Source organism: Bactrocera tryoni, chromosome 3 (assembly GCF_016617805.1).
Source record: "Bactrocera tryoni isolate S06 chromosome 3, CSIRO_BtryS06_freeze2, whole genome shotgun sequence".
Classification (NCBI taxonomy): domain Eukaryota; kingdom Metazoa; phylum Arthropoda; class Insecta; order Diptera; family Tephritidae; genus Bactrocera; species Bactrocera tryoni.
The window spans coordinates 64,602,477-64,624,950 of NC_052501.1; the positions used below are offsets into that span (position 1 = coordinate 64,602,477).

At 41.2% G+C, this 22,474-nt stretch overlaps 1 protein-coding gene across 1 annotated transcript in view; it reads right to left on the bottom strand.

Annotated features, from left to right (window-relative positions):
• The window catches only part of LOC120770734, a 153,560-nt gene that overhangs the window by 119,383 nt on the left and 11,703 nt on the right, over nt 1–22,474 (bottom strand). Inside the window, exons 2-3 of the mRNA XM_040098323.1 lie at nt 19,970–20,032; nt 17,045–19,861 (exon numbers count right to left, since the gene is read on the bottom strand). Of these exons, the coding sequence (XP_039954257.1) occupies nt 17,045–19,861; nt 19,970–20,032 (2,880 nt within the window). The remainder of the gene's footprint in view (nt 1–17,044; nt 19,862–19,969; nt 20,033–22,474) is intronic.

The following is a 22,474-nucleotide window of genomic DNA, read 5'->3' on the forward strand; positions in this document are numbered from 1 at the left end:
ACTCTTGTATAACCCTCAGAGGTAATCTACTGACTGATGCCCAGAGCATACCAAAATTATGGAAGGATCACTTCTCCAGCTTCCTGAGGAGCAGTGAAGGTATAACATCTGGAGATGGCTAACGCGATCCCTTAATCGATGACAATTGATCATACCTTACATTCCTTGACCATGAAGAAGTTCGAATACCAATCACCAGCTGGAAGAACAACAAAACGGCGGGGCCAATGGATTGCCGGCCGATCTATTCAAAAACGTCGGCGAAAAACTGATAAGAAGCATGCGTCAGTTTCTTTGTCGAATATGGTCGAACGAAAGAATGCCCAACGACTGGAATTTATGTTTGTTCTGCCCCATCCGCAAAATCTGCGCTAACTACCCTGAGATAAATCTCCTAAACATAGCGATAAGGAGCTGTTTTTATGTCGTTATGTCCGAAAAGTGATGTTTAGCAATACCAAAAACTCCGTCGGGATCTAGAAGGACCTCTCAAAGCCGTTCGATACCAAACGAGGTTTCAGAAAAGGCGATTCTCTGATGGCGATGATACTGATATCAAGCCGTTAGTTCTGCTTTCTCCTGATTTGATAAGGAAGCGAAGCAAATGAGTCTGGTAGTGAACGTGGGTAAGACGAAATATCTCCTGTCATCAAACAAACAGTCGCCGCACTCGCAACTAGGCTCCTATGTCACATTCACTAATGATAACTTAGAAGTCGTAGATAATTTCGTCCTACTATATGGTGCTGAGGCATGGACAACGAATATATCTGATAAATCGACGTTACGAGTTTTCGAGAGACTGTAGAAGATTCATGGCCCTTTGCGCATTGGCCACGGCGAATGCCGGATTCTATGGAACGATGAGCTGTATAAGTATACGATGACGTTGACATAGTTCAGAGATTTAAAAGACATCGACCACAATGGCTGGGTCATGTTGTCTGAATGGACGAAATTACTCGAGGTCTGAAATATTCGACGCAGTATCCGCCGGGTGAAGCAGAGGATGAGGAATATCTCCTCTCCTTTGGAAAGACCAGGTGGAGAAGGGCCTGGCTTCGCTTGGAACCTCCAATTGGCGCCACCTTGCGTAAAGGAGAAAGGCTGGCGCGCTGTTGTTAACCGCGTAAGTGGTGTTTATGCTAGTAAGGAAGAAAAGGGTTTATTTGTAGATATTTCAGGGCAGTGCAGCGACACCTGTAGGAGAATTTTAAGAAATTAAAAAGCCTCCGAAGTGAAAATATGTTTCCTACAAAGCTACATAACCTAAAAACAAAGCAGCAAACAGCTGTAAATCGAGTGAGAACACCGGAGAATTTGTGTTCAGAACAAATGCAGGGGAAGAAGAAAGCAGAAAGGGAAGCAAAAAAAGGCGATAATTGTGCAACAACAGCATTTAAGAAGTGTTTATGTCATTTGCAAGTTTTTTGCGTTGCTTGTTGTTGCTGTGTGGGCTGTACAACATGAGGATTATTGTTGTTAGCTGCGCATTTCATGGTCATTACAACTGCCGTCCAAACATTCAAAACTGAAGCGCAGCTGAAAAGTGAGCAGACAGAAAGACCGACAGCCAGACGTTAAGTATGAAGGCATGCCCGGGTTTGAAAACAACAAACATAACAATATTTGCAACAACAAGGGTGCTAGAAGTAAAAAGGTGCAATTCTTTTGGCGCAGAACTCAGTGTATGTGTGTGTGTACCTGCAACCTGTCATCCGTATATGCAGACCGCCAACAGAAGGACCTATAGGCAAATAAAATGCCTTCCACTGGCTTCAGCGATGCTGTGTGTGTGTGTATGAGTGTAAATTTTAAGCGCCTCATTGCTAACGGCTGGACAATGCCGTAGACTGCTGGACCTGCTGTGTGTATGATATTAGACTAATTCTTGCGAACATTTGTGAAACGTATATTTATGTGTGTGCGGCTGAGCAGAAGACTTTGCAGCTTGCAGGCGTTCTATTAGAATGAAATGCATATGGCAAGGAATGTGTGTTATGGAGTTTATACTCGTGCTCGACAAAGCCTATTGTAATGGAAAGTGTGGACAATGAGTGGACATTGGTAGAATCTCTGCGCTTCAATGGAAGGCGCAAGAGCTGTACACGTGACGTCTGCCCTAAGTATGTGTAATCAGTGTATGAGTTATGGCTCTCAGACGAGTTCCAGCTGTTCAAGGCATGCCTTTGTGTGGGTCATAATTAAAATTGGAACGTTTAGTATATCAGCCTTTTCATTAGGGTTGGTTTTTCAGCAGAAAAATATTTTATTTTTTAAAATAGTTGCGCACCAGCTAAAAGTCGTATTAAAATCTTTGAAATTGCTATTAACTTGAGAACCCGAAAATATCTCCAAAGGGCTAAAACCTATGCGTTTGCCATTGTCGTTATTAAAATGGGGGGTCTTTCATCTGAGGCTGTTCATTTTTACGTGGCAGGTCCCTAACCCAGCGTATGGTAATATGGTAATGGTTCACCTGCTCACTTTAATTCGCCTTCAAACGAATGTTCTGTGGCTACCCAGAAGTTACTTGGTCAAAGACCGGAAGTCGTGAGCTTGCTTCAGCCATATTTTAAAGAATCGTTTCTTGCCACTCCCACGTGAATGGCGCTCAACTGACGTGGAGCAATACCAAAAGTTGGGACCGAGAAGGTTATAGACAAGGCAACTCCCTATCATTAGACTTTTTGAATCTACTGCTGAAGAAAATAATTCGAGCTGCAGTGCTGAATCGAGCGGTTACAATCTTCTATAAGAGCCAGTAAAGAAGATGAAGACCTATGCATAAAATGTTGCGGTACTTAAGTAGAATAGACTACAGAATAGTTCTTATTATTCCTTTTAAAAAAAATCCTACAAGTTTTGGTTGAATGATTGCAACAGATCGCAGTCGGTCCCACTGAGGCGATCATTTCGCAAAAAATTAATTAAATTAGGTAAAAACAGGAGTTTTTCCACACCATTTGCCCAACGTCTCTTAGTTTGGAGCATTGGAAGCCGTGGAAAGTCCCTCGTTTCATGCAGCTGAAGGTTGGGAATTCGTAAAGATAATTCTCCAGCGTTTTATCATGCTTTATGTATGCTTTGCATGCCGTCGGATCTTCTTTTATAATTCTTAAAAGATGGGATCTTACTTGTAGGTGCCCTCCGATGAACTCTACATAGTTCGCTTTTGCCTAGAACTAGATGGTTTCTGGTATGTCCGCTATCAAGACAACCCCAAAGTAACTTTGTATAACCTGTGTTACTAGTAGTTCAAGACATAAGTCCATTGCTTCAAACTCCCCTTGAAGGAGCAGAATTGTCTGCCGCAGCTTAGGGGAATTGTGTTTCCAGTCTGCCATTCATTTCATTTCTTTATATTCCTATATGACTTGGTCCAAAAGTTATTAACATATTTAAATACTGAGAGTCGAGTTAGTTGCTGCTTGCATAACTTAATGCAGTGAGACTTTGTATTGGCTCTGCGAATAGTCTTAATTGCCGATTGGTTGTCCACTAGAAGGTTTATGGATTTTCAGGTTAGAGCAAAAGTCTACCTGGCACCTTCTGTTATGCCTATTTCGGCCTGAAATACTGATTGTGGTCATTTAGTTTGCAGAAGCCCGGTCCGGTTCATATTTCACCCTGTCATCTGTCGGTGAATATTTAGATTTAGCCGTTGGAGCCGTCAATCCCAGAATAATCGGTGCATATTTCTCTTCTTTTCTCGGTCGCATTGCAAATTTAGCCCGACTTCCTTAACAATGTAGAGTATGAAACCATTTCCTCAATGGCTAAAATCAGCAGCCAGTTGGCCGTAAGTACTGCATCATACTTCACTTGTATGTATTTGCTGGATGTCGAGGATAACATCCAGAGCGTTTATTGACATAGTTCTCACTGCGCCCGTAAAGCCCACCAAGCATGCCTGTTGCACATGTTCGAGGTGATCCTCCACACCGCAGCACCATATGTTATTATGGGACTTATGACACTTGTATAGTGCCTATAGACCATGTGGGAAAGTACAAGTTACAAGTGTTAGCTTTCTATAGTTTTTTAATAATATTAAAAGAAACTCTCTGTCTTATTCTTAACCACAACGATGTTTGCCTATTTCTCTATTGTTTATAGCCGGATATAGTATAGAACTTTGGCTAAGTTTGAAACTGCACTCGGTTAAAAACCGAAAATAATCTAGCTTGTTATCATAGGTTTCCTCAGACTAGAGAAGCTTGCATGAAGGTGTTTTAGAGGTTGGCTTTTAAAGATTCTAAAGCGCTTTCGAAAGATTGGATGAACAAATCAGATGTACAATCAAAGGCTATGCTTCGTCGTTGAAGCGAAGAAACAAAACATTTTAATCATTTCAATCATGTATTTTTTTGATACTTGATCCCATAATTCTCCAAAACTCCGAAGAATAATATGCTCACACGATTCTCTGAATCTCCGAAGAATAATAATGAGAACATAACTTAACTCAAAGTTTGTTGTTATAATTTTTACATACTCGATATTAGCTTTCCATTTTCTTCAAAGCACGAATATTCAAACTCCATTTGGAAAACCCCTAAACCTTCTAATCTTTATAGAGAAGCTAGTATTGACACGCATTCAATTTCATGAGACGTCTTCTTGGCGCATGCATACCACATTTGCTTAAGATTGCCAACCATGTTGCCAACTACTTTCAATAATAGCGCAGCAAGCAATGGCGCAATTGCATACTTGCAGGCGTTAAGCACCGGTTCAACGAAATGTGTGTGTGCACAGCAGTTAAGTCGAGTATGAAAGTAGAGAATTCAATTTGAAAATAGAAAATAACCTTTTTGCTCATATGAATGAGTAAAAATAACATGCTTTTGAATTTAATGCGCAATAAGCTGGCAACCACACCAGCAGGTATGAGGCGGGCACAAAAATAAGCCGCAAAGTATGCAATGCAATGAACATAAGTTGAGGTATTTCGAAGGAATTATACGGTAGAGTGTTGTAGTTTGTTGTTAAAATGCGTTTGGTGCAGAGGGAGTGAGAGAAATGTGTGTGTGTGTGTGAGAAGGTGTTCAGCAAATTTTTTTCGATGCGAAGAGGAAATGCAATGAAAAGAAACAAATGTTGGAAAGCAACTCAGTGCTGTTTGCAGGCTTCAAAGAAGAGGTCTTCAGTTGATTGAGTATTTGGGTGGATGCGAAGCAGGTAACAGGTTGAAGAGTGGGAGCGAAGACTACTACAGCGGCAAACTTTTGTAGCATACTTTGTGGCTGCCTCACATTACCAGCCCTACATTCATTTACCAGCCATGCTGACTGCTGTTTGTCTACTTAGTTGCATTACAATTTGTCAACGGCAATGATGTAGAAAAATGTGTAGCGCGCCATACCAGCAGTGCAGAGGAATCTTTGAAAAGCAGCTTTCATAAGAAATTTTCCAATAAATAAAACGAAATCAGCTTAAGCGTGGTATGAAAAGAACAGCGGCAGGAGAGTAACAAGTAAAATAGCGTCGAGTCTGCTGTAGTTGCTCGATGGCACGCCGGCGGAAAGGGTGCAACAAAAAATAAACAGTTATTCCGCTGCTGCATCTCTGCTCTCGAAAATGTGGAAACTTGAAAAATGCAATACCAGTGAAGCGGCGACGAAAAGTGGCTTCATTTCAAAACAATTTTAAGCAGATTTGTGTAAGTCAAGAATACCGCAGCGAGGAGTGGTCAGAAGAAAGTGCCTGCGTCGTAAAAGTGTCGCATTGTGGTGGCGAGCAAAAAATTAGTTTGGCGTGTGTGCATTGGCAGCAACGAAGCAAGTTGTGTCTTTTCTCTCTTTTTATTTTCTGCTATTTACTTTTTCGGAAATTCTCTACTTCTATGCATACTTCTTGGCAAAAATTATATAAGGTATGCATTATTTCAACTTTCTACCATATACCCTTTACAAGGCTCTGACATAAATCAATCATTTTTTTGCGGCTTAAAGGAATGGCATGCTAAGTTCAGACGTGGTGAAATGAGCACCGAAGACAGTGAAAGCATTGGACGTCCGAAAGAGGTCGTTACCGACGAAATCATCAATAAAGTCCACAAAAAAATTTTGGGTGACCGTCAGGTGAAGTTGTTCGAGTTAGCAGGCATCAACTGAACGTGTAAATCATATGATGCACGAATACTTGGATATGGGAAAGTTCTGTGTGAAGTAGGTACCGTGCGAGCACATTTTTGAGCAAAAATAACAACCAGCTGATGATTCGGAGCTGTGTTTGGAGATGTGATGAGATGCTCAAGCGTAATACACCCGATTTTTTGAGTCGATATGTGACAATGGATGAAACATAGTTCCACAATTTTACTCCAAAGTCTAATCGAAAGTCATCCGAACCCGTTCCAAAGTGTGAAAAAACGCAACAGTCGGCTAAGTAGAGTCTGGTCCTGGTCTTTTCAATCGAGTGGGGGTCTTCTTCCTCCTCTGCTTCCCCTAGCAGATGCTGCGTCGAATACTTTCAGAGCTGGAACGTTTTCATCCATGCCTCTGCAACACGTAGCAGGACGGAAAATAATGTGTGTGATGTCAAGAGAGGACTTTACTTCTCAATTGCCTACACAGTCCAAAGTAGCACCTGCTGGCAAGAGATATTCTACGTTGGATTTCAAGACTGACATTGGTCTAAATCCAGGAAGCCATAAATAAAAGAAAGGTTTTCGGCCACTCCCAAGTGAATGACGCTCAGAGAACTTTCTTACTTGTGTGAACATCTATACATGGCTCCATCTTCCATAATTCGAGCTGCAGAGCTTATTCCAACAGGTCAATCTTCTATAATCTATAATCTTTTACAGCTGCTGGCGTATACCGGTGAATTGATATCATTGGCCTCAACAACCACGTTCTGCTTTCTCCGGTCTGGATAAGGTAGCGAGGCAGATGGGTCTGGTAGTGAACGAGGACAAGACGTAATATACGCGACTTGGCTCCCACGCCACTGTTGACAGTCATAACTTCGAAGTCGTAAATAATTAGCGAGTTCTGTAGCTCGAATTAAGAAAGATGGAGCCCTGTATAGATGTGCACGCAAGTGAGAAGAGTTCTCTGAGTGTAATTCACTTGGTAGTGACCAGAAACGCTTCCTTTATATATGGCTCAAGCAGCTAACGACTTTCTGGACTTCTATCAAGTATCCTCTGGATAGCCAAAAAATATCCGTTTGAAGGCGAGCTAAAGTCAGAAGGCGAATCAACTCTCCCCAGGGTTGTGCGTTTGTCTTGTCTCGGACGAGAGATTCCCAATTCAGTGAATACGATGACAAAAATCAATGATGTACCGTATTCTTCAGATCCTAAAATAGCGGCTATTTACTACTTTTAGATCTCAAAAGAAAGCTCGCTGAGAAGAATGAATAGTGGATCGCCGAAACTGAGCCCTATTTTGAATGAAAGAACAAAAATGGTATCGAAAAGTTGGATGGTAGCTAAATCAGTGTAACATACTTGAAAGGAAATATGATGAATAAAAAAATAACGAATTTTGCAAAAAAAAAATGTGTTTGACTATGGCAGACCGGTGACTTTTGTTTGAGGTTCTCGAGAGTAAGAAGTAACATTTGTAATTCATGACTCACAGAGTGTCTTCATATATGTTTCGAGTTCAAAGTTCGTGTGCTTCTATTACAATAATAACAAATACGTTGAGCACAAAATTTCTGCTTTAAAACATCTCTATTTACATAACACTTCACTTTTATCCAGTTCATTAAACAAAAATTCGTTAATTTTTTTTTAGCGGTAGAAAATTATACAATATTTATAAGTAACTAAAACATAGATCTTAGAAGCTTTGAATAATATAGGAAGCTTTTGGAAAGTTCTTGGCTTTATAAAAAGCTTTTTGATTTGAAATTTAAATAAAGCTTTCGTCGGCAAGCATTGCGGAGAATTAGTGTGTAAATAATTCTTTGATCAACTCTATTTTCTTTTTGTTTTCGAGCTATTATCTATCAATCGTTTCTTTAAAGAAACTGTTGTAACCAACATTATCGAAAATAAGATTTTGTTGGGCGTTTCTTTGAGTTCAGTATACTTTAAGACGTTTCAGGGAGCACTGCAAGCAAAACAAAGTGTTGGTTAGAGACCACCGAGTGAAAAATCAATAAAGTTAAAAGTAAAGCTAAAAGCTTTTTGTTGTCGGTTGGAGAGCTCAATTCAACACTGTGAGAGAGAGAACTTAATTTGTCGCAAATCATTTTAAATTGACTTTAATTTGGAGAGCGTCTTTCGCCTGATGTTTTCGTTTGTCAGACGTTCAGCAATATACCGAATCCAACGGAGAACCGCTGTGGTTTCATCGCTGGATCTTAGCATCAGCTGTAAAGGTAAATGTCAACTAAGTTGCCCGTTATTTTGGGAACCACAACTATATTATACATGACAACCACAAACACTACACCAAACACAATTAAAGAGTTATTTCTACTAGAGCCTTTGAGGTGATTGTCCAGTTTAAAAATAAAATAGTAAGACGCTGCCTTATTGTTTTTGTTATTAGCCAAAGGTGGCAAAGAAAAGAAAAAACGTTAACTTCTAGCTAGAATACCCTTTACAGGTGCATCTTTTTTATATATTTTATACAAGGGTATAAGAAGATCTATTTTTTGATTTTGATAGGCCAGTTTATATGACAGGATCTCTATGGCTTATAATTCATCTGATCTGAGCAATCTGATCGAGGATTGTAACGATGCCTTAGTACTACAAAAACAACAACAAGAACAACAACATAATAATCTATGTCAAATTCAGTCAAGACATCTTGTCAAATAAAAAATTCTTTCATACAAGGACTTGAGTGCTATCGGTCGGTTTGTATGCCAGCTATACGCTATAGTGATCCGATATCGGCGATTGCGATAAATGATCATGGAGACAAAAGTTCGTGAGAAAATTTCCGAGCGATTTCTCAGAAACCGTAGGACCAGTTCGCGTATACACAGACAGACGGACGGACATGGCTTAACCAACTCGTAAAGCTGTTCATTTATAAATATTCTCTATTTCTGGGTGCAACAAACTTCGTGTCAAACTTAATATGCCCTGTTGCGGGTATAAGTATAACAATAAAAATAAACACGCAGACTTTCTTCCCAGCGCCCAACTGATCAGGCCATTATAAGCGATTTTATTTGGCCACTTTTCGATGGCTTGCCATTTTTGTGCAAGTTATTCGAGATTTGCTTGTTTTTATTGTTTAGTAAAATAATCCCCTACGTTGTGTGTGTTGGTGTATTTGTTGGCCTTGTCAATTGCTTTTTCGCACTTTCCACAAACTATGCGCAATCACTTGTAAGGGTATCGTTTCCAATTTCCTGCCAACGCCGGCAGAAGCTGAGCGAAAGCGCCTGAAAGTGGAGAAAAAGTGCAAATTTCGGAAATAAAAAATAAATAAATAAAATGTGCGAGACTTGATGAAATACTAGTTGAACTCGAAAAAGCTAAAAAGAAGAGGGAAATATTCGCCGGCTTTGCTGCGCTACAAATCTTCTTTCTTGCTGCGTTGCTATGCATGTGTAGGTGGCAATACCAATGGCGGCGAAAAGTTCAGCAAACTGCTTGAACGGGTATCAACGCCTGAAAGCCGCACACATACAGCGATATGTATATGTGTGCATGGTGTTGCATCTTTTGCTGTCTTCTCTGCTTTTCAACACTTTTCACACGCTTGCACTTTGTTGATTATTTTCGCGCATTTTCTTTGCCAGAGTTTCCGATATGTCTAAGTTGCTGCTAAGGAAAATTACTTTTGGGGTTATGCATCTTCGCAACGTTGCACTTGCAAAGTAAGGCAGCCAGCTTTGTTGTATACGTTAAGGCGTATACACTTTGTGACAACGACAATGCAAGCAACAACAACAACTATGGTATTTCATCGACATTGACAACTTTGCTCATTACGCGGCCATTGGAAAATGCTGCAGCTGTGCTGTGCGCATTAAGGCTTAGCATATATTCAGGCGTATTAGCGCACTGCCTAAATGTATGCTTGAGGGAATTTTAATGGAAGTTTTCGAATTTAAGGCGTGCAAGTTGACTTTCTAAGGAGAAGAAGGCGGCGAACCCACCGAAGCTTTTTCTTTTTTTAGTTTAGTGGTGAGGTTAATTCAATTCTCGTTTTGCATTTTTATAATGTTGTTACAAACTTAAAGGGTATTTTAAGTATGAAAAAATTTTAAGGAAGTATAATAAAATATTTCAGTGTATTCCTCTCCTTCTTCTCCTTCGTAAGACAGCTTGTAAAACCTAGAAGGAAACGGCGAAGGTCCTTAAAATATATGATACAATTTCTAAGTATCGATATCGGTCAACCAAGAGGTTAATGCTGATAAAACGGATACTCTTTACAAGAAGGTACAGGATTCTGTCGTAGAAACTCTCGAGGCTCAGTGGAGTTGAGCTCACAATTAAGAAGCATACCAAGTACCTGACAGTAATTGTGGACATCAAGCTGATGTGGAAACTCAAAGTAGAGGAAAGAGAACAAAAGGCCAGTGGTGCTGTATACGAATGTAAGAAAATGCTAGAGCCTACTTGGTCAAGCCAATCTTACTTTATGGTGGTCTGTGGTGGGGGGACCGTTTTGAATAAAATTTCCCACAGAAAATCGACTCGCAAAATCAGTTGTAAGATTGGCGGCATTAGGTGAGTTCTCTACAAGGACCTTCGGGCTTAGCTCAATAAGCTGGTGGACAAGTCTGCGACAAAGCAGCCAAACTTACAACATCTACACAAATGGAACCAAAGTGGCTAATATAATGGACGTCGGAATCTATTACTCGGACTTGGATCACAGGGAACCCTTCAAGCTTCAGCAGGCAGCATTTAAGGTAATAATCTCACATAGCATTACGTCAGAGAATGTTCTTAGAAGCAGGGTAGCCGTAGATGTAGCGGCTGCTGGAAAGGAGTACACATATATACTGGGTTCTAGGTCACAGTGGAGTAAACGGAGAAGCTGATGAGATTGCCGAAAGTGCCATCCAACTGGCTACTCAACAAGTACAAGAAATACGGAAGTCACTAAGAACGATATATAATAAAATTAACGAAAGGACTTACAGACGAATCCGAATCAGGGCGAGATGGCATGTCTTAAGTACATGCGAGAACGCCAAGGTCAACTGCAAGAAACTCTTAAGGATGCTCGCTTGCTTCTTACTCACACGGTCTCGAAAGGACTGCAGAACGGCTGTTGGCCTCTTGACAGGTCGCAACCTACTGGCATCACATTCGAGCCGGATAGGCATAAGTGATAACGACACATGCAGAGAGTGCAGAGTAGTTAACATGGCAGAGACGCTGGAACACGTTATCTGCCTTTGTTCAGCACTATCTAGAACTAGACTCAGGTATCCAGGAGCTTCGGAGTTCAAAGGACTGGACGAAGTATGAAAAGTAGACATTTAGTGGCTCTTAAAGCTCGCAGAAAACTTTTAGGTCTGGTATTGAAAACTCTTCACTTCAAATTAAGATCTGGCATTACTAAGGACCAGTAGATCTATATATAGCGTGATAGCCGGCCAGTATAACCTAAGCATTTTTAAGAAAATCATTTTCTGATGAGGCACATGTTCAACCATTACATTCACCTAAAATTGTAGCTAATTTTCTCCCGAAGAACCGATGAGACGGATTTATAAGCTTTCACACTTTAGCTTTATATTAACTATATACTATAACTGGAGTGAAGAGAGCCATGTATGCAATTGTTTGAACGGCTCAAGGTGAGACTTGAATTTAGTTCTAAGTATAAAAGTTTTGGATTGACGTATCGCTAAGTGTAAGCACATTGCTCTTATCATTTGGGATTTATGTTAAGCTGGAATTCGTGCCAAAGCACTATGATTTCCGCAATACCTTTTGTCTGAAGTTGAAGTTTCTCGCATATTCCGAATAGCAGTGGCACAAACCTTAACCTCACGAGCTTAGTTCGGTCATATACCTGCCCGAAATGAGATAACACGAGATCCTAACTTGTGAGCTGTATAAAATGTCAGTGATTATCTTCTAGTTCCATGGGTTTACTACAACATTTACTAGAACTAAAAACTTTCGACTGAAAGTTCATTGCTCCCCGTAATATTATTTGTACATAAGTGTACATGCCGCATATGTTCTTGCATTCAAATTTAATCCCCCCGGTATTTATTCCGAACGCTTTGTTAGTAGTCATCAACACTCAGTTCAAAAAAAAATATGCAAACACATGTTTTGCGTAAACTCCTGTAAACCATATACCCAGTCAGCGAACACATTCTCATATATGCGTACCACATAAGTGAATACACAAAAAATGGAGTACTTAAAGGGGAAAACATGCCACTAACAACCTGCAAAGCAGCGACAACGCCAATACATGCTTACGTAACGTGAAACGGGAGCGGTGAGCAGAAATTGTGTGCTAAGTTAGAGAGCAGATAATAGCAGGGGAGACGTGCCAGCCAAGCAGAGGCTGGAGTAGCGGAGTCAATATATTGAGGAGTAAGTTGAAAACCATTGCATAACTCCAGGGATTACAAGCAAACTCAAACTGTTTGTTAATGTGCAGTAGATACGGCAACACAAATACGTAAACATACCACTATATAACAACAATAAAAATAAACTTGAAACTAGCAAAGCGTGGCAGGAGTGAGCACACAACAAGCGCACTATGACGACGGCTCGGTTGACAGACTCATTGAGTTTACCTTTAAGGTGGTCATGGTACGAGTGCAAGGCATACACTTAGGCGCTCAAGCTGTATAATGCCAGTAAAATACTTGTGCGCGGCGCTGTGTGCGTTAGTTAGTTTGCGTAACGATTTGCTGCGTAGAGGTTAGAGTAGGAAGCGTAAATTGAGAGTGGCGGAGCGTGAGTACGGCAGTACAGCTGATTGGGTTGTGAAACGTGCTGAAGTCTATGGGGTGTGAGACTTAGCTGTACGAAGTACATGTCGCCATGCGATTTGTCTTGTTGGTGGTTTTAGTTGGCTTACCTAACGGCTTGATTACTTTAGTATGAAGCGCGGGTATAACAAACAAGTGAGTGGGTTGTGGATGCCGCTATAGTTAGTATAGCGCTAACTTACAAGTCGTTTTCGTTCAATGCGCTTCGATTTACGTACGAATATAAGTCTGTGGCGGCTGGGCTGGACGTGCAGAAAGATTATATTTGTAGGTGCGTGTATCACTACTTGTATTTGTCTAGGCGCCTATAGTCATACCCACGCAAGCACATATTTAAAGCTGCCTGCATATAATATCAGCTTCTGCCATGATTGCGGATCCATGTCTCGCCGGTAATGCACTTAATCGAATAATTTTCAAGTTCGACAAACATTTTCAATGTCGATTATATGCAAAGAACGCTAGTAGCGCAGAATGCTGTGGATAAGTAAGAGCTGAAGAAAATCGAAAAGACACACAGACTCCGGGCGATGTGTAGAGCGCAGAACGCGTGTGTGAGTCACCGAGTGTGTTCGGCAGACTAACAAAAGCGGTTTGTTATTAAGCTTGTGAATTTAAATGTGCTAAGCAATGAGCCAAGCAATACTGAAGAGGTGGATACAGGGTGGCTGCGTTAAGCTCAAGGTGCCCTGAACGGTAAAATGACAGCGACAGTAGTTTGTCGGCAGAAATGACTAGCAACTCCAAGGGAGTTCCCATTATACACACACACCATTTAAGTTTAGTATTTGAGTATTCATTATACGCTCGAAAAACTTTTGCCAAAGCAAAAATGCGCGCCAAATGCATTTGAATGAAGTTCGATGGCCGTGAGTGAGAGTGGCAGAGAGAGACTAAAAGGAACTTCGACTGCTTGTTATAAGAGAAATGTGAACTAACGTCGTGAGACAGTAAGTAATGGATTAAAGAAGCCCAAATAAGGATGAGGTAAGTTAGAGAATGTGAGCGTAGAGTTGATGGAGTTGCGAACAGTGTTTTAAAGACGAAAGCAACTGCACTGTATACGATGAGTTGTTTTAGAACAGGGTTGCCATTTGCGCTGGCTTAGACTTTTTTTCTCCTTTATTGGCGTAGACACCGCTTACGTGGTTAAAGCCGAATTAACAACCGCACACCATTCGTTTCTTCTTTTCACAATTTGGCGCCGATTCGAAATATCGAGTGCAGCCAGGTCCTTCTCCACCTGATTTCTCCAACAGAGTGGAGGTCTTCCTCTTACTCCGCTTCCCCGGCGGGTACAGCGTCGAATACTTTCAGAGCGTTCGGACGATATGACCATAAATGTTTCCCAGAACCTTTCTTCCGAAAACTCGTAACATCGACTAATCAGATGTTGTCTTCGTCCATGCCTCTGCCACATATAGCAGGACGGGAATAATGAGTGATTTATAGAGTTTGGGCTTTGTTCGTCGAGAGAGGACTTTACTTCTTAATTGCCTACTCACTCCGAAGTAGCATCTGTTGGCAAGTGCTATTATGCGTTGGATTTCGAGGCTAACACTGTTATTGGTGCTAATACTGGTTCCAAGATAGCCGAAGATATCTGAGACTTCGAAGTTATGACTGTCAACATTGTCGTTGGTGCCAAGTCGCGAGTGCGATGACTGTTTGTTTGATGACAGGAGATATTTCGTCTTGCCCTCGTTCACTACCAGACCCATTCTCATAGACCTTATCTATTCTGGAGAAAGCACAACTAATGGCGCGGTTGTTGGGGTTAATGATATCAATATCATCGGAGCTTTTTGACTAGTGATGATTAAGTTCAAAGATGAAAACCTGAAGATTTTTGTGCAAACGTATGGAAATTGTCACGAGTCTCAAAGAGCTCGAAAAAAATTTTTTTGTGTTTGTTGTAACATGCACAGAGTTTCTTCTGTAAGCAGCTTGTGTCAAACAGTGGTCTTTATAGGGAGGAATGTTTACGACTTAGCATGGCCTACAAATGTTATCCGTTTCATACTATCATATGGTGTGGTGGTATGGTGGATGGCATTATCGAAAATTAAAACTGCATCAGCGGAACCCCTGGAGGTTATTCTCCATATCCGGCCAATAAATATTTAAGTGAAGTATAATGCAGTACTTACGGTCCGCCGGCTACTGATTTTAGGCTTTGGAGGAATGGTATCATATTCGACATTGTTAAGGAAGTCGAACAAAACTGGCAATGTCATCAAGAAATGAAGAGCCATGAGAAATTAAACACAATGTTGTCATTCCTTAGTAGACAAGAATGAACCAATGGTTCTATGATCGACAGTTCCAAAGGCGAAATCTCGACGGTTTAAAGAGAAAATTATGAACAGGAGTAGTAATCCAATACGATTTGAAATTGTTGGCTTAACAGAAAATGCCAAGTGGGCTTCTGCTCTAACCAGTAAGACTACGAACCTTTTCGTGGACAGCCAAGCGGTAATTAAGGCTTTAATAGCGGCAAATAAAAGACTCACTACGTTAGTTTATGCAAGTAGGCGATAAATAGACTCTCAGTTGGTAACTCGGTTAATATCATATGAGTAATCTTTCATAAAGGAATAGAAGGACAGGAAAAGGCAGACGGGAACAAAATCTCCAGATTATTCAGCTCTTTGAAGTGTTGTTTGATGCGGTTGACATTGGAGGAACACCTCAAGCATTGGATAGTAGCAATGCAGGGTATACTAAAAATAACTTTGGGGTAGTGTTGATTGTGGAAATATAAAATCCGCACATAAGAGTTCACCTTCAAAAACTTGGAAAGGTAGATTCGGCGGAATGCAGATCACGCCTTGATGATGACGAGACGCTGGAACATTATCTCTACGAATGCCTAGCCTTTAGTCGGATGAGAAGGTATATATTTCACGGCTTAAGTGCTCCAATTTAAGTGACATTGGCAGGCAGGAGTGGAAAAAATGAGGTTTTCTACCAAATTTAATAAGTTTCTGGAGGAGGTCAATAAGCCTAATGATGACTTAAGTGCGGCCACCTGCAGTCTGGCTTTTCTGCGCCTCCCTTTTCAGGCAACCAAATGACCATACACGTGCTGCGTGCGTTAAGACGATGCATGGTATAAAACAAAACGGCAGCAGCTGCACAAATATTTGCAAGAACACACATACTTACAACAACTGTTTTTAACAACAACACTGAAACAAACACCGCCAATTGCATCAAAATGCTGTCAGTTTTCCAACAAATCGATGAGGCTGAGCTCATCGAGCCCAATGCTAACATATTTTTTATTCACGCCGGTCTCCATTTATTTTCTTTCTTTTCGTTCAACCTCATTGAGTCGTTCTATGTCCGTATGGTGGAGTCCCTACTTAAGCCATAGCATATATGTATGTAGACAAACATAGTTTGTCTGAGTTCGCTTTTCGATATACAGAAGTTTTCTTCAAGTCAATCGCTGCAATCGAATGTCTTTAAATTTTGTTCCGTCTGTTTGGGTTCTTTATTCAGCATTGAGTGGCATGTTCAATTGTCGTCGTACTACCTCGTTTGTGCATTGTCACATGCCTTTGATTTTGGTCCATCTTTGGTTTAAAAAGATTAAATATTTGACAGAACAACTCTAAACTGGAATGATCAAAGTACTGCTTTGCCAGGGTTCGTGAGATTTTAACGATGTTAATATTGTCCCTTGTATGAGTATCGTCAATATCGGTTTTCGACCGATTCTCATCTCTTCAAAGACAAAATTTTGAGCCTTAAAAGTTGATCAGTAACATAAATACTCTAAAATTTGTCCCTCAGATACGCGATACTCTTTTCAAAAAGAAATCGTTTGAAACCTTCCGTAAATGATTCTACTCTTTCTCTGACTTTGAAAGATTAATAAAACTCGAAATATATATGGAAATGTGAAAAAATACGTTCCTATATTAGAAGTAGAACTTGAGCTAGTCGATGATGTAGTCACAATTTAAATATACAGAATAGTTTTGGTTATGAGGCAAAAACCTTCGAAGAAGTTTGAAGACTACATACATAACTGAATCTACATCAAACTGTTGAAGCTTCATATACTTGTATATATGGTGAAAATTTTCACAAAATGCCATATTAACAATGCTTTAGTTAAACTCACCTCATCACCATAGCTCAGGCTCTGCTCACTAGATGCACCGTTGCCATGTTGCTTAGCTTCAGCCACAATTGCCTTCGCATGCTCAGCTCCAGCGCTACCTTTATACTGCAATCTCGGATGATGTATTACTTGTTCCACTAATAACTTGGTTTTCTGCCCAGCCTCACCACCTGCGCCAGCTTCAGCGCCTTTGATGCCCTGATAATTTGGCGAGAGCCCATACTCTACAAATGAGTTCGGCAGTGGGGCTTTTGGTTCGACTTTAATGGCTACGTATTGCTTCGGTGCAGGAATGGCAATATGCTGCACCGGACCATGGCCGCCACCTTCAGCACCACCACCAGCGCCAGAAGCTGCTTTTTGTTCGGCCACAGGACCGTGTTCCACAATTGGTATATATTCTTTGGACTTGGCCATACCGATTAGACGTCCATGAATACCGCCAGCATTAGCTTGTACTTGTTGTTGCTTCAGTTCGCCTACTTGCTGCTGTTCGTGCGGGAAAACTATCGGTGCGGTATTGGTGTGTGCACCGGGACCAGCTGCAATGTATAGCTTTTTACGCTGCAACTTCAGTTTGTTCTGCATCTCTTTGGCCAAGAGATAGGTTAGACCATGGATTTGATCTTCGGTTGACTTGCCGACTAATGTGGAGAGTTGCTTGAATTCGGGCAGCTCTTTGAAATTCTGTTTAATATCATCCGCCGGACCATGATACTCGATTTTTACCAGCGGTACTTCGGCTTCTTTCTGTGGCTGTGCTGCCGCTTGACCTACTTCATATTTATAGTTTTCGACGTATTGAGGGGCCACTTCGGCATGACCGCCAGCTGTTTGTCCACCGTCTGCGTGAGCAGCTGCATATACCGCTATAATTTGTTGTTCACCACCTCCGTTGCCACCATGAACGCCGCCATAGCTAACATGACTATCACCATATCCGCCTGCTTCGCCAACAGCGGCTTCTGTCAGTTTATTCTCGTTAAGTAGAGGATCGGGCTTCGAGGGTCGAAAGTGTATAGCTTTGATAGCGACCGTCGCGGGTACTTCTTCCTGCAATGCATGCGACACATCGGCTGCATAAGTGTGGTGTACTGCGACCGGTGCTGCTTGAAGCCCTTGATGACCAGCGCCGGCATTTTCCTGTACTACAATGGGATGTGCGACACCACCGCTTTCTTGTTCGCCATCTTCGGCGCCTCCCTCCTCTGCACTAGCTTTAGCTCCGTAGTTTTCAGCGATGTGTGCGACTCCCACGCCATGTTGAGCTTGAGCTGCATGGGCGGCATGAGCTGCCTGAGCAGCTTGAGCTTCGGCCACTGCATGTACATTTTGACCAGCATAGGCCGCCTGTACGGCGTGAGTAGCAGCAGCGCGTGCTGCCGCTTGTTCCTCTGCAGTCACCGCTGCATGTGCGTTAGCATCATAACCATGATTGACCGGTGCGGCGGCGACAGGCGTATATATGTAACGGATCTTTTCAACAACCGGCACTGGGTGGATTTGCACCTGTAATTGTTCACCCTTCTGATGTGGTGGTATGTATTTTATATATGATGCGGGGGATAGTTTACTGCCACCACTACCAAGGCTGTAGGTCGGCGGTAAGGCGAGCTTCGCACCATAAAGCGATTTCAATTGACGATAGTCGACCATATGTGCTGGTATGTATTTCACATAAGCTTTGCCACCACCAACGGCACCACCACCACCAGCGCCATGATCTTTCATCAGATGTGTGATGATCTTTTGCACCTCCACGGGCAACGAACTAATAGACTTTTTTGCCTTCACAATGGGTGCTTCCTTATAGACAAATGTGCGCTTGCTCTCGCCATTGCTCTGATCATTGTCGCCTTCGTCAACGTCCTCCTTAACAGGCAGCTCAGCGGGCTGGGTTTTCTTTGTATCCATACGGGCTTCTCGCTTATTAATAACAGCATAACTCCCTTCGTTAGTGTTTTGTTGATCCTTAGCTTTAGCATCTTTGCGACTTTGTCTAACCAAACGTAATTGTTCGAATATAGCTCCGTTCGGCTCACGCGCATCCTCTAACTCGAAGCGTATCATCTGCGGAGCCGAGCGCTTGACGCGTTTGCCCTTACGCTTCATGAAGAGCTTGCCAGTTTTTGGCCGATAGTATTTTCCCGGATTAAAGGTTGGCAGCGGCGCGGTTACAATACCTGTTGCGGGCGCATTCCGATGCACACGTATCACTGTTGGTGCTACAGTGCTGACAGCGGCATTGTTACTTAACTTTTGTAGCTCTAGATTACGCATGCGTCTTATCAGTGCCTTCGTTTGCTCATCGGGCTCACGTGCCTCGGAAATATCGAAAGGTATTAGTTTTACTTGAAAATTGAATGACTGGCGATTTGCTGGTGTATTAGATGCTGCGCGTTTCGCACGTTTGTTGGGCGTAATCCTTGCACGTGCACCTCGTGAAGAACGTTTCGGAGCTGCTGTGGTTACCTTAGTTCTCGCTTTCAGTGACTCTTTTGTCGAAGTTGTCGTATTTTTCTCATCCGCATTGGTTGTACTTGTCGCAGTTGTTGGCTTTTCCTCTCGACTGCGATGCTGCCGTATGAGTTCCTTTACCTCGGGACTGGGCTCAAGCGCATCGCTAATTTCAAATTTCACCAGCTGTGGCTCAGTGGGCAATTTCCGTGCTTGCTCAGCTTTCGTCGCCCGTCGTAGACGTTGACGTGAATTGAATTCATGATGGTCATTATAGGCTTTAAGGTAAGTGTCTTCTGTTGGATTATCTATGTAACGCATGGAGCGCTGATTGCGTGAAGCAATGTAACGACGCATGTCCTGTGTTTGAGTCAGATGGAGAGATAGGAAGAAAAAGAGCGGGATATGAAGGCAAACATATAATGATAATGTAAGGTTTCAATTTCAAAATTGTATATGTGTGCTTACATCATAGTTAGCAAAAGCTTCCAAATCGGGAGTTCTCAGTTCCAGTGCAGCAGTGGTCGTCAGCTGAAGAGAAAATAAGAATAAGTCAAGCTTTATGATGCTATTTTTAATAATATACTTTCAAGCAGTATTATTTATTTTAAATTTTAGTTTCTAAATTTAGTAACTGAAGCAATTCAGCGCATAAAATTACCATTCAGCGACTTCCTTGTTTGATTCTATTTTGAAAATTTAGTAGCTGCAATAATTCAGCGCATAAAATTACTATTCAAAGGTTTCTTTGTTTCAGTGAAAACTTTATGTGTGTTTCAAACGAAGTGATCAATTACAGATTGAAATTTGTTACGAAGCCGCGAAGAGGTCCCGCTAATATCGGTCGGTGTTCTTTTTGCCATCAACGCCAAGGCACATGAACGAGTACTCCCAGGATGCGATGACATACGTGTGGAATTATGGATCGGGGTCAATCAGCAAGCGATCGCCACGTTGTCACAGCACGACTTTTTAAACAGCAGTCGGTTTGTATGTCTAACAATAAATGCACGAAACACTATCCACTTGCTTTACTTTCGGAATCGCAAACTGGAAATGATGGATATCCATTCTATCGTCGTAGCTCATCAGACGACCATACAACTTAGAGTAGTGAATATCGAAGTTGACAATAAATAGATCGTACTATATTCGCCACTGTTGTCTAATTCACATTCAAATCTGTCAATGTTTGATATTGTAGTTTGGTGAAATCGATCAAATATGTTTGCAAGTAAGTCACTAAGGGATGCAACGTGGCAGTTATGGGCCTTGAACGATACGGTCGAACTGCAATAAAGCGCTTTGTAGGATATTTACTTTAGCAATTCATGAACGTTTTCCGACTGTTTTGCGTCTCGCAGTTAATTTGCAGAATGGCCAAAGAGTGTACTTCAACTTAGAGAATATAGTGCAGCCAGTGGAAACACCGCCAGCAACAAAATTACGCAGAAAGGAAGGCCAACCACTAGATTGACATCCAGGTGTGTTCTCAAATAATGCATTTCAATGAATTTACACAATCCACCGGAAAAACGACCTTCGGTTCTTATTGGATAATGCACGCATTTGAATTTCATTTAAGTCATTGCGTACTGTAAATGGTGCGGTGTGTATAATTTTTTTAGAAGCAAGCCAGCAAAATATGTACGATGCGGTGCAAATGAAGTTCGCACACTTTTCGGGAAGATCATTTCGACATATCAACCTTCAAATCCGCTTCAATTATGGTATACGAACAAAAATTACATTGTCGAAGACATTTTACATCGTATTCGCTAAGAATTGGAAATGTGTCAATTCTGGTTGATACTTCCGGTGGTTTAATATCAATTCCATCTGCCGTTTAAATAAAGAATATTCGGACATTGGCAAGATTATCGTAACTACGATTTCTTGAGTGCACGCAGAATTTTAGCTGCCAAAAATACCGATGTTGTTGACTTAAACTGGAAGATTTAAAGTCAAATTCCGGGAGACTTGCGCTCATACAAATCGATCGATCTTCTTGACAATGAGACAAAGCCGCGAATTATCAATTGGAATTTCTAAGTGCTTTGAAGAGGCTTGGTATGACACCGCATTATTTGCGTCTCAAAGTTGGATCTGTCGTTATTATGTTTCGCAGTCTTCAAGCACCGAAACTGTGTAATGCAACCCTACTGATTGTAACGTAGCTATCTTATAAAATGGGGCAGAATGCTTGACTCTACGAATTCCTCTGAGCTCCAACGATTTGCCATTGCAGTTCAAACCTTTTCAGTTTTCAAAGAGTTCTACAATTTTCCATATCAGTTCCAACGCATTCCGTTTCCAGTGAAAATTGCATTTGATATGAGAATCAATGGGACACAAGGATAGTCGCTAGAAGTGTGTGGCATAAATTTGGAAATGCTATGTTTTTCACACGGCCGGATAGACGTGGCGTGCTCACGAGTTGGAAAACCATCTTCTCTGTACATTTACGCACCGAAACAGAAACCAAAAAATATTGTTTATCAAGCTTCGTTACATTGAAAAAAATTGGAAAAATCGAAAATAAATGACTTTCAACACAACATACATAAATTCAACTTTCTTTTCATTTCAAAACACATAATTTCAGGCAGGACAACGGCTGCCGGGTCAGCTAGTAAGCTTTTAATTATAAAAATTATATATTCTATCATTTGAAAGTATTTAGCTAATGCTATTTAAAAGTGTATTTCATTATGCCTTAAGCGTAGAAATAAAGTAGTATCTGTCACCATAATATTACTGAATTCTAAGAAGTGCTGAATAACGTTTGTGGTCCCAAATAATTAGTATTATTTGAGAAAAATAGCAAGAAATTCGTCAGGGTAGATTTTTATGGCTCAAAATCATATCGAATATTCAACCCTGGATGGCATCAAACCTCAAAAGGCAACAGAATATTTGGTGGGATATGTAATTACGAGTATCTAGCAAAGTTAGGCTAAAAATTTAAATATT